This window comes from Dermacentor albipictus, chromosome 3 (genome assembly GCF_038994185.2).
Source record: "Dermacentor albipictus isolate Rhodes 1998 colony chromosome 3, USDA_Dalb.pri_finalv2, whole genome shotgun sequence".
Taxonomy (NCBI): Eukaryota; Metazoa; Arthropoda; class Arachnida; order Ixodida; family Ixodidae; genus Dermacentor; species Dermacentor albipictus.
Genome location: NC_091823.1, coordinates 182,570,003 through 182,582,732, shown reverse-complemented (window position 1 = coordinate 182,582,732; position 12,730 = coordinate 182,570,003). Strand labels below are relative to the sequence as shown.

At 47.4% G+C, this 12,730-nt stretch overlaps 1 protein-coding gene across 1 annotated transcript in view; it reads right to left on the bottom strand.

Moving 5' to 3' along the window:
- Nucleotides 1–395: 395 nt before the first annotated feature.
- LOC135918083 (DNA mismatch repair protein Msh6-like) overlaps nucleotides 396–12,730 on the bottom strand; it is a 564,077-nt gene continuing 551,742 nt past the window's right edge. Inside the window, exon 31 of the mRNA XM_065451744.2 lies at nucleotides 396–521. Within this exon, the coding sequence (XP_065307816.2) occupies nucleotides 453–521 (69 nt within the window). The 3' untranslated portion in view covers nucleotides 396–452. The remainder of the gene's footprint in view (nucleotides 522–12,730) is intronic.

Genomic DNA, 12,730 nt, shown 5'->3' with positions numbered 1-12,730 from the left:
TAAGGTTTTGTTCGTGGTAGATTACCACTGAGGGTTCTTGCTTTTTGTTCATGTGCGGGTGTGCTAAATGTCATGCGCGAAAACCACTTTCATTTTGCAAAAGGGGGGATGTGCTGGAATGTATTTCTCTGCGGCTGAAAGCACGCTCCCGCAGGGCGCGCCGAGTCATTGCGCCTGACGCATGTATGGAACCACGTGTCACTGACGTCACGCTGGTTCTACTTAAACGGCTGTGGAAATAAAGATGGGGCTCTTTCCCCTTGCTGGCGCTTTGGACTGCAGTCGTCTCCTGTCTTTCGTCGATCACGCACTGATAGCGGCGGCGCTGATACGACAGTGAAGGGTGAAATTCTGGTGCTGCTGATTTGTGATTGCCAGGAAATTTGCTTGTGAAGTAACTCAGTTTATCACTTTATTAGGAAAAGAATGGACAACATCATGGTGGATGTAGCTCAGCAAACGCAAGACACCTCGATACGTTCTTGAAGACTCTGGGATTTCTGGAAGGCTCTCTTGATAACCTGCGTCAACATAAAAGGCACCACGAGAGATTACCTTTTGCAAAAGTAACTGTTAACACAGACTTGAAATGCAAGTGTGACACCAAGTGTACGGATGAAGGCTGGCTCTCAGCCCACTGCCTTATGTGTGGGTGCATACATTATTAACACCTTAACTGCTCTGAGAAATTTGGAAAAATTTTTCAGGCATGCATATTTGCACTATTTATTTTCTAAAAAAATATGATACGAATGCCTATTGCATTTTCACTTGTCTTGTTGGAAAAATACTAAAAGTCATTGTGTATTAATTATTTTAAAAATTAAAATAAACTGCACATGACGTAGTAGTTCTGCGGAAACCCGCAAGGTGGAGAGAAGTTAATAAAGGGAAAATCAGACATCCACCCGTTCGTAGAAATTGCTACAAAGGAAACCCATACGGGTTCCTCGAAAGAAAAGCCTCAGAGCATTGCACACTGAACTGAGCACTGAACTGCACATATACAATTAATGTCGACTTTTGGGCTCGCTGGGGCCGTGAAAACGCCTAAAAAAAACTGGGGGACGCTTAAGCTTCGCCTTCAAGAGTGGAATGTGATAGCGTTATCGCACTCCGTTCGCACCGCCCATTCATTCGCTCGGCATGCTCTTGAGTCACACAAAGACATAGTTTTCATATACAACACTTCTAAGTCCACAGCACAACTTTTTTCTAATTATTTGTTCCAGGAGCACCACGCAGATGCATGACTCCTTGCCAGCAGCACGGCACACATCGCAGGGGACACTTTCCCACCAGACGCACTACGGCACAGCGATCACGTCAGAGGCGTCCCGCATCAGATGCTGCACCTAGGAATGGCGCTGTGAGCAGAAAGAGGAGCCGCGACACCTAAACACGAGGGTTCGAGTGACGCACGCTGGAAGTTGGAAGGGAAGAGAGCGAGAAAACTTATTAAACGCAAGGGTATTGGGGCATCCTCGCACCGGTCCCCGCACGGCCCCAATGCGATCAAACGAGATGAAGGGGAGAAGTGGGCGAGTGGCGCGCCACCTGTCGGGGCAGCGCCGTACATTGCGAAGAGGGGGTCTTCTGTGTTTGCCGCAAGATGGCTCTGCATGTGCGCCAAGCGCAGAAGAAATGTAGCAGAAATGTACTTTGCTACGTGTTTAACTGCGACTTCTGTAATTTACATGCTCATAATTACCGATATACACCTCAGTATAACTTTCTACGGCACGTTTCTAAGGCAACACCGCATTCACTAGAGGCACTTTTGCCCTGCTATGAACCATCGAACTCATGGCTGAGTGGTAGCATCTCCGTCTCACACTCCGGAGACCCTAGCTCGATTCCCATCCAGCCCATCTTGCAAGTTGTTTTTATTTATGAATTGCCTTCCGGGATTTTTTGCTCCCGGCCAACGCCGACGGCACCGACTTTTCTGCGACACAAGCTCCTTAATGCTGTCGCGTTAAAATAAATGCATGCTTTTGACTGCCCCAAGGGCTCAAGTTGCCACAGGCACGTCCGAAATAGCTCTGAAGGCTTGCCAGTATACATATTAGGCGTGTCGGTGCATGCTCGTACTGAGGAATAGGTGCTGTGTCAGTTGGCCGTTTCCATTTCTAGTATGTTTCATCGCAATACATCGCATATGCCCTAACGCTGTATTGTGGCAAAAATTATTCTTGGGAACCGGCATTATGCAACATGACGTGCTTTCCGCGCTTCGAAGTCATTGGCGAGGATTACAAAGGTGGATTCGATGCCATTGCTAACAGCGACAAATTATTTTAATGACAAATGCGGCACCGAACAGCAGCCTACCCAGGTAGCACACAGTCTTCAAAACATTGTATTAATGGATTCAACGTGTAAAAGAAATTTCTTTTGACAAAACTTGACGCATTAAAAACGTTGCAAGCAGAACGGCTTAAAAATTGCTGACTCTCCCATAATTGAGAGTAGATGTACGCATGAAATTGGAACCGGCAAAGCAGATTGGTTTGAGACGATGCTACCCACAATCTTAAAATGGTGTAGTGCATGTTCGCGACGGCAAACCCTGCTACACCACATCGCAACACAACGCACCACGCCGTACTGTGCACTGGTCCATGTGGACACTGCCCAGTTAGAAGAAAACCAGCTGAATGTGGTATGACAGGCAGTGAAAGATGCCAGGGAGACAGAGCACACTGCCCACCTATAAGAAAAGCACCTGAACCTTCGTGGCACAGCTGATGTTCGCCTCGATGTCAGTGAGGGAAATTTGAAGATATTATGGATGTCGCGAAGTCACATTACAGTAGGCAAGCCAGTGACGCTGATTGGAATGGGGTTAACTGTTTATTAACCCTTTACTGCACAATTTTTTGTTTCCTCAAAATATTATTCATGGCGTTGTAGGGAAGCATAATAGTACCTGTACTCCCATGGAAACTTACTTTAGCGAATGTCTGTGGTTTCAATTAGCAGAAAAAGGGTATGTTGCATATTTGCAACAATGTGCCAATAAAGAAGAAGTTGAAAGTAAAAGATAGATTTAGTGCGATTCATACTCAGATGCTTATTTGCACAAGACAATCATTGGTGCACCTATGATTTAGTGTGGAACAAAAAGAAGCACTTGTACATGTTTGTGCAGCACAGGTGGTTCCCACACTTCGTGCAGTACGTCATGGAGATTCCCGTCCAGCCAGGAAACAATGCAGTGTTTTCGGGTTATTGTCAAAATGTAGAACATCGAAGCACAGACGTAAAGCTGTGCCCGTGACGACGTGACACGGCAATGTGCGGAGCCACAGCGTACTTTTGAAAAGAAAAAAGGAAATTTGACCAGAGAACATCTTGTCCACATATTGAATCGAAACGGACTTACACTCGTGGCTGTCGCGAGTAATTGAATAGTCACTGCCTTCAGTATCAGGAGGAATTTCTAGGCCATACCAGCGTTTCGAAGCTATTTCATTATTCCGAAGAAAATAAACCATGTACACGTTGTTGCATTTGTGCAACATAGCAACGTTCTGTCGCCAGGAACAAACTATTCCGAAATTACAATATTTTTTTGAACCTAGAATCAGAAGGATGTGGAGCATAGCGTAACAATTTTTTTTGCGCTTTGTCTTATGGAGAAATACATTTACAATTTGTAAAACTTACCTATATCACTGCTCGTGGGCGCGCGCAGCCTCCGCCACGTTTGTTTTGGTAGAAGATGCAAAGAATTAGCACAGATTGCAGCACAAGGTGCCGCGTTTTACAGACCAATGTTGCGGATATGCAACAACATGTACAGGGAGCTCGAAACTGACTTTGCTTCGGTTTTTAACGCCGTTCATCAGAATGTTGCGTAAATGCAACAAGGTGCAGTAGAGGGTTAACCCTCTACTGCACCTTGTTGCATTTACGAAATAGAATAGAATAGGCAAGTGATAGGCAAGTGATAGAAAGGAAAGTATTTACACGGACATCACTGCGAGTACCATGTTAGAATTTTGGTTTTTCTCAGCCGAATCTCCACCGAATCCTCTCCAATGGCCCCGCACGTACCTAAAAGCATCCCCAGCAACCCTCTCGCCCCACCGTTCGTCCAATCACACTGCTGAGCGCGCAGTGTGCACACAACGAGGCTCCAAGGTGACACTATCGGGAGTTCCAATACGTCCAGGCCGTTGCCACAAATCCTTTGCAGTGCAACGAGTCACCTTTTGTCTCACAACCTTGCAAAAGACACACTTCCCCGAAGAAAGCACTTCCACGCTCTGTTGGGGCATCTGGACAGTTTGCGAATGTCTCGGCATAGTGCGGTTCAGCGACGAGGGGTTGACTTCAAGGCCAGGGCACTGCTTCCGCGAACCGACTGGTGGAAGCCCGACACACAGTCACCCCGCCTATGCGCTCTTCGTTGACCGCGGGTCCCCCACCCCCGATGGCTATAAATTGCCGCCGTCTTGGTGTCGAACCACGTGTCTCTTTTGACCACCCCGCGCGACCCTTGCATGCAGCCGTCCGCACAAACAATGCCGAACTCCACTGGCACCGTCTCTCTAGTTGATGCAAAACCCGTGCCACGCAACTCACGGACCGCTGGCATTCAAATAGCACAGGCAACCCTGTCTCAGCGCCAAAAGATGTCAATGAAGTGTATGGTGCCCTGTATCTGCCTTTTTAACGTTGTTATTGCTGACAAGTAAAACTTCAGCGTACTAGAAGTTACAGCTTGAGTGATATTGTCAACAAATATCAGAAAGGACTCAAAAGCAATATTTTTTGTAACTTGTTTGGACAGTAACTAGCGTATGTAAGGCAGTCCTGTACAAAGAGCTAGGGGCAAGAGACTACAATTTCTAAGTTTTGGCTGGTTGCCCGGAGGTTCTTGTTTGAGTGCCTGGATAACAACCCTGGCGTTTGGCCTAAGGTCACTTTAAGGTCACTTTAAGGTCACCGACAATGGAAGCTAAAAGCATTGTATGCTTAAAATGAGTGGTCGTATCTGTTCAATTATTTAGCGTATTGGGTTTTCGACAGTGCCGTTATTGGCAAGAGAATTCATTTATGAAGCGGCGCTGGTCAGTTCAATTGCTGCCAGGGTGTCTACCAAGTTGACATTTCCAAATTCCCTGAGTTTTCCAGGTTTTCCCTGAGTGCCCTTGTAGAATTCCCTGAGTGACACAGAACTTCATTTTATGTCAAGACAGGTTGACACCATGTCGCCCGATGCTGCCACTCTCTAGTAAGAATGTTAAAAAATAAAGAGAACCCAACTTAATAAAGTTTGAATAGTAAGACTAATGTTTGTATTATTCAAAAAGAAAACGGAAGGGTAGAGTTGGTAAAACGCTCAGCGAATACCAAAAAGAAAGAATGGTAAGAACAATTACAAATCGAGTTGTACAACCTCAAATACGAATAAAAAGGAAATGCATACAGAAGCACATATCTTTTAATATGAGCAATTTCTATCAACTCGTAGCAAGTTCTTGGTATAAGGCCTGACCTTGTCACAGGTGAGATTCTCTCTCAACTTCATACCGTGCACACTTGCAGCTTTATAAACGCTCAGTGAATGCTTGTGATGTCAGCATAGTTATCTGTCGAAGCCAAGCTCACCTGCACTGCCAGGCTGACATGGGAAACAGCATGCGCTGTGGAAGTAGCTGATGGTGCTAGTTAGCAATCGTTGCTAATTATTGTTTCGTCATTCTTGTCGGCAGCCAGTAATATTTACTTGCAGAAGGCCTTTATGTTCGTTTAGCGAATCGGGATGTAGTACGGCATGTACTAAGGCTCATTTTCCTGAGTGGCATCTTCTGGAGTCGAGTGGCGTGTCTTACTGTGTAACTGACACTTCATACTGACACGTGCACTTGTTTATCCTTTTTCGGGTGACCGCTTTTCACCATCAAACAAATGTTATTGGTCAGCGCGTGATGCGCCCGCATGGATCGGAAGTTTCTCGAATGTTATAGACCATTTTATACGCTGTCTGTCGTCGTGAACCTTGTGTAATCTGATTGCATATGTGCGCAACGCGAATGGTGTAGAAGTTTCTGGAAGGCACGCGGGCACCAGCGATTACTCTCGAACGTTCGATGGCTCATGCATAAAAGCCGACGCGCTTGATCGGCAGATCAGATTTTCGGCGATCGCCCACTGTGTTCGCCGTTATCGTTGTGCTTAAAATTTGCCTGTTTTTGTGGGCACGGGTTCGGCCAATAAAAGTTAGTTTCGTCATTCACAGTAATGCTACTGTCTTCTTTGCCGTCACTACTACATGACAATACTGACACTGTTTGTGCACACGCACGTACCAGTTCAAAAAAAGGATGCAGTCGACCGCTATGTTTGTACCGCGGCACGGTCTGAGAGGAAGACAGGCACCCCATAAACAAGGGGTATCACTGATTTTGGCCATTATGACCATTTTTTGGCATTTTTGTAGATGTACACACACTTTATGTGGATAAATAACATATGCAACTTGGCATTCTGTTGGCCTCCCCACTGCCTGTGTATGTATGTACGCCTAGCAAACGTGATATTGCGTTTTTATGCATACTCATACTGTTTTATTACTTATTCACTTTACGCCACAGGTGCAGCGGCTTCAGGCCAAGGATGAGCTGGTAAAGCGAAGATCTTCTTCCAGCCATTCGTCACGCTGAAGAAACCTCCGGGTACAAAGCATTCACCAGCGAGCTCGATGGCTAGCTGACGATGCCAAGATATGACGGCACCTACACGTTTTGGTCTTGTCTCACACGCTGCTTGTTTGGTCGCGAGTCTCGCGTGGGGCGGCTGTCGCATCGCACAGCGGCGCCTGCCAAATTGTTTCTCGTGCCCACCGCACGATGGCACCACAATGCATTGCAAAAGGCTGATTACGTCCCCTCTCCGACTGGGAGCATGGTGCCCACGAGGAGAAGGGCAAACGGCATTTGGTTTGAAATTTTAGCTCTCTCCACAACACGTAGCAATGTAATAGTTAGCAGACACGATCGTTAGCGCGCATAGTATGCATGACACTTGTACGTCAGTTCAAAATGGCCAGACTTGCTGAGGGGCCCTTTAAGGGCTCGAAACAGCGCAGGCACATCTGAAAAAGCCCAGAAGGCCTGTCAGTAGACTAATTAGGCATATCGGTGCTCATACTGTGACAGGAGATGGCGGGTGCACGCGTGTATAATTAAGGAATACACACTGTGTCCCATGGCAATTGCCCCCTCACGATGCAATTGTTATGCTTCACTGCAATACCATACAGAAAGATGGCAATACTTTCGCGTATGCTTCACCACTGATGAAACACTTATAACACTGATGTATTGAGGCAAAGCTGGCTTTTGGGAACCGTCACTGTGCAACGTGGCGTGCTTTCCGAGCTTCGAAACAAATCGCGAGCACCACGAATGCGGAGTGAGTGCTGACAACGGTGAATTATTTCAGTGAAAGACACAGCACAGAACGGCAAGAAGCCTAATAGCGAACGTCTAGCTACGCCTAGATACGCCTAGCGTTGCCGCGATGGTGGCTACGGCCGCCAGCAGATCTGCGTGCGAGAGCGCTGGTTCGAGGCGGCAAGGTAATCAAAGTGGTGGCGATGGTAGTGGCTTTGATTGAAGCTGTTTCAGACCGGCAGTCATGGCAAAAAGTCCGAAAACTCGAATGCTGAAGGGTTCTCGCGTCCGAAATTTCAGACGTTCTTATACATTAAGCAGTCCGAATTATCAGGCGTCCGGAAAGTCTGTAGTCGGCACACTGGCAACTTTTCCAGTGGAGTTAGTAAATGGCACAACAAATAAAATGTCTTCGAAAAAAAAAAACTGCAAATCAACTCGGACATTCTCAAATACGAATAAAAAGGAGATGCATACAGAAGCAAGTATTTTCGAATATGAGCTATTTCTATCAACTGATAGCAAGCTCAGTGGTATGAGGCACGAACTTTGCAACAAGTGAGATTCTCTCTCAGCAGCTGGAAAGTCAACCTCAACTGTTCTGACATTACTCTCAGCCTGCGCACAACACCTCAGTGTTGCGTTTCACTGCTATGAAGTGTTTATTTGGTTTGGATGATGGTCACCTGGATGTCGGCGTCAGCCACCACTTTGTTTTTTAAGCTCAAGCTCCTTGAAAGAAGCGATGGCATGCTTCCTTTCCTGTTCATTAATTCCTCAATGCGTAGGTCCTTTGTGTTCTCCTCCTCCTTCCACCGCGCGTTCGCCCCACGTACCCTTTGAAGCATCGTCTTGGTCAGTTGTACAGTCAACGTCCCATTTTTCGATATCCCTAGGGACCGCGAAAACGTCCAAAAAATCGGGCAGTCAAAAAAAAAAAAAGAATGCATGTCTTTTATTGCCCTCAAGGGTTGAAATCGCCACAGGCACATCCGAAAAAGCTCTGAAGGCCTGCCAGTGCACTTATTAGGCATATCAGTGCTCCTACTGTGACAGGAGATGACGGGCGCATGCGTGTGTAATTAAAAAATACATAATGTGTTCAAGAGAACAGACTGGTGGGCTAGTTGGTACTGCATAACTAGCGCTGCGTCTTCGTTTCTTTCTCTTGTCCTCGTGTTTTGTTTTGCGCTTTGTCTCAAAATAATGTCCCGTAAGAATTGCCCCGTCCCACACTTGTTATGCTTCACCGCAATCCATTTGCGTATGGTTCACTGCATGGCACAATTGTACTAAGGCAAAACTAACAGTCGGAAACCGGCTTTATGCAATGCAATGTGCTTTCTGAGCGTCGAAGCCATGGAATCGCGATGGCCACAAAGGCGGAGTCAGTGCCATTACTGCTCACAGCGGCAATTCTTTCAATGAAAAACATGGCACCGAATGGCAAGGAGCTTAATAGCGAACATCGAAGCAGCTATGCCTAGCGTTGCGGCGGTGGTGGCTACGGCTGCCATCGGATCTGCGTGCGAGAGCGCCAGTTCGAGGCGGCGAGACAATCAAATCGGCAGCGGTGGTGGCTTTGATTAATGCCGTTTCAGATCTTTGGTCACGGCAAGAAGTCTGGAAAATCGGACAGCGAAGGGTTTTTGCGCCCAAAATTTCAGATACGTCTTCAGAGACGTTCTATGGGGTACATGATGGTGCCGTGAAGCTGTCCGAATTATCGGGCATCCGGAAAGCCGGCCGTTGACTGTACACTAGCAACTCCTTCAGCCGATGACAAGGCGTCAAAGACAATTTGTTGCGATTCCGCTCTCTTTCTCGAGCCAGCATTACAGCGACTTTTGTTGCCTATAAAATCGCAGCTAATTTTCCCTGATAGAAGCACAAATTCCCTGAGTATTTCTAGACTACTAAACATCCCCGAGAATTCCCGGTTTGTGGACACCCTGAACATGGCAATACAGCACAGGACAAAGATTTTCATTTTTTTCCAAATAAACACTGAAACAAGATAACAAAACACTTTCTAAAAAGCAGCGCTATGCATTGCAGCACAAACACAGGCATTAGAAAAACAAATAACAGGTTATGGGGAAACGAAAAAAAAACAACGGTATAGGTTTAAACTGAGTGCAATATCATCACGTAATTTTGCTAAGAAAAAATCGCTTAATAGCATCACTCGAATGTTCAAAAAGGTCAAACAATTCTTTGTATAATTTATTTAATAATACTGGAAGAGTATAAGAAAGAGACTGCTCAGTATAATATGCCCTAGGTGTCGGCACTAACGAAATTTCTTCATGTCTAGTCTGCAGAATATGCGTGTTTTCCTCAAGTTTTGCCAGATAACAGATATGTTCATCACTTCGTGAGGAGCGTTTATATATCATTCAAACCCTATGACTGTATAAACTGTACATTGGCAGAATTTAATATTTTAAAAACAAGTCATGCACGGGGGAACAGTAAGGCAGACCAGCAATGCATCTTGCAGCTCTTTTTTGAAGGTGAAGCTTGGATAAATTTGCGACACCCGTACCCAAAATGGTACAATATTGCAAGAGAGCGAGAACTAATGAGCTGTATAGCAACAGCCTAACCTTGACAGGAAGAATACTGCACAGGAGAAGCATAACACCGACAGATAGACACTTTTGATCTAATATAGTCAATATGATCATTCCAAGTCAAATGCTTTGAAAATATAACGCCAATGATTTTAACAGAATCAACTATTTCAACAGTATCAGAGCTCATACTAAGGTTTGTTACAGTGCAACCTAAGACAAGGACAACAGAAGGTACAAAACGGCGACAGAGTATGAATCCAAACAAACTGGCCCAACTTGCCTATTTTGGAAAGTACAATATTATTTTTGTCTTTTTAGAATTAATCTTAGAACAATTTGATTTTGCCCATGTATTTAATGCATTCAGTGTCCTGATTGCTTTCTCTTCAATGTCACTTTCTGATTTCCCGAATATAAACACTGAAATGTGTTCCCTCACAACAGAGTTCCCGCTGTGAATTTACATGTTTGGTAGACCCTGCTGTCATTTTTTCAGCTATTCCCTCCCCCAATGAACAAGTGGTGCATTTCAATTCAGTTTTAAGATGCTGACGGTAAAAATGAATGTTAACCAGTCCTCACTAGGCATTGCGGGTCATGAAGAGTTCTGAAGGAGTGAAGAGGACAGCACCTTCAGAGACAGCGCCACAGAAGACGGGAACAATGGCAGACGAGTACAGCGGTACGGCGATGTCTTCTCGAAGAACTAGCTTAGCGGGAAGAGAAGTGGCGCCAACGAGGGGCACGTCACACAGAGGCGATAATTCGACTTCAGCACGTGCACAATTGATGACGGCGTTTTTTCGCGAAAGGAAGTCCCACCTGAGAAAAGGTTTATTGGCGGCTCCTAATGTAACGGCACAGCAACCGGGAACGGCGAAGCAGCCCGAAGCACTGTCCAAACGGACGCCAGCAATCAACAGCGCGAGCCGAGACGAGCCGCGCGTTGGCGATGCGGCTGTGCCGCGAGGCGCGTCTTCTTCACAATCTCCCCCCGGACAAAAAGAGCCATCCTGGCGCCTAAAGAATCGGGAGGCAGAGGGTCGTGGTAGGGCTTGAGACGCGAGACGTGGACAATGTCACGTCCACGCCGGCGCAAGTCTTCAGGTGGTGACAGGGGCTCAATGAGAAAATTCACCGGGGATGTTTGCTCCAAGACTCGGTAAGGCCCTTCGAATTTTGGGACGAGTTTCGAGGAAAGCCCCGGCGTTTGGAAAGGGACCGACAACCACACAAGAACGCCTGGAGTGTAGGTCGTGCTTGGATGCGTGTCGAGGCGGTTTTCTTTCTGGCGCTGCTGTTGCTCTGCCGTAAAGGAGCGCGCTAGCTGGCGGCATTCTTCGGCTTGTCGGGCGACGTCGGAAACAGGTAGACACTCGGAGGCGTCAGGACGGTATGGAAGGAGCGTGTCGATGGTATGCGTAGGCTCGCGGCCATACAGGAGGAAGAAAGGTGAAAATCCCGTAGTGGCCTGGATCGCGGTGTTGTACGCGAACGTGATGAATGGAAGGATGCGGTCCCAGTTACCATGATCAGACGCCACGTACATAGAGAGCATATCACCAAGTGTGCGGTTAAATCGCTCTGTGAGCCCGTTAGTCTGTGGATGGTATGCCGTGCTTGTCCGATGAATAATATGGCATTCCGAAAGCAAACTTTCGACGACTTCGGAGAGGGAAGGCGCGACCTCGATCGCTGAGGAGTTCCCGAGGTGCGCCGTGTCGAAGCACGAAGCGATGTAGGACGAAAGAGGCTACATCCCGCGCTGTAGCACTTGGTAAAGCAGCAGTTTCGGCGGAGCGTGTCAAATGATCAATAGCAACGACGATCCACCGATTGCCGTCTGGTGTCATAGGAAGCGGGCCGTATAGGTCGATGCCGACGCGATCGAAGGGTGTGGCAGGGCACGGGAGCGGCTGCAAGGCACCAGATGGGCGTAAAGGCGGCGATTTGCGGCGTTGACAGTCAAGACAGCACCGAACAAACTTGTGTACAAAATTGTACATGCCGCGCCAGTAGTAGCGGTGGCGAATTCGTTCGTACGTCTTGAAGACTCCGGCATGGCCACACTGCGGATCGTTGTGGAAAGCGGCACATATTTGAGACCTTAAGCTGCGGGGAACCACCAGAAGCCACCGACGACCATCAGGAGTGTAATTGCGTCGGTGCAGCAGCTGGTCACGAATGGCAAAATGAACTGCTTGGCGTCGGAGGGTTCGGGATACAGGGATGGTCGACGATCCAGAAAGATAGTCGAAAAGAGAAGCGACCCACGGGTCACGACGTTGCGCGGTTGCAAAGGAATCCATGTCGAGAGATGACACGGAATGTGCGGAAGTTGTTGCGCAGGCCGAGTCTGGAGGTAAAGGTGAACGAGACAAGGCATCTGCATCGGAGTGTGTGCGTCCACTGCGGTAGACGACGCGAATATCGTACTCCTGGATGCGTAGTGCCCAACGGGCTAGGCGGCCAGTGGGATCTTTCAAGTTGGCGAGCCAACAAAGCGCATGGTGATCTGTGACCAAGTCGAATGGGCGCCCGTACAGATATGGTCGGAACTTGCCAAGTGCCCATACTAAAGCCAAGCACTCTTTTTCGGTCACGCTGTAATTGGCCTCAGGCTTCGTCAGTGTGCGACTCGCATAGGCGACTACATATTCGGGGTAGCCCGCCTTTCGTTGGGCGAGTACGGCGCCGAGACCGACCCCGCTGGCATCTGTATGTACTTCAGTTGCAGCTGAC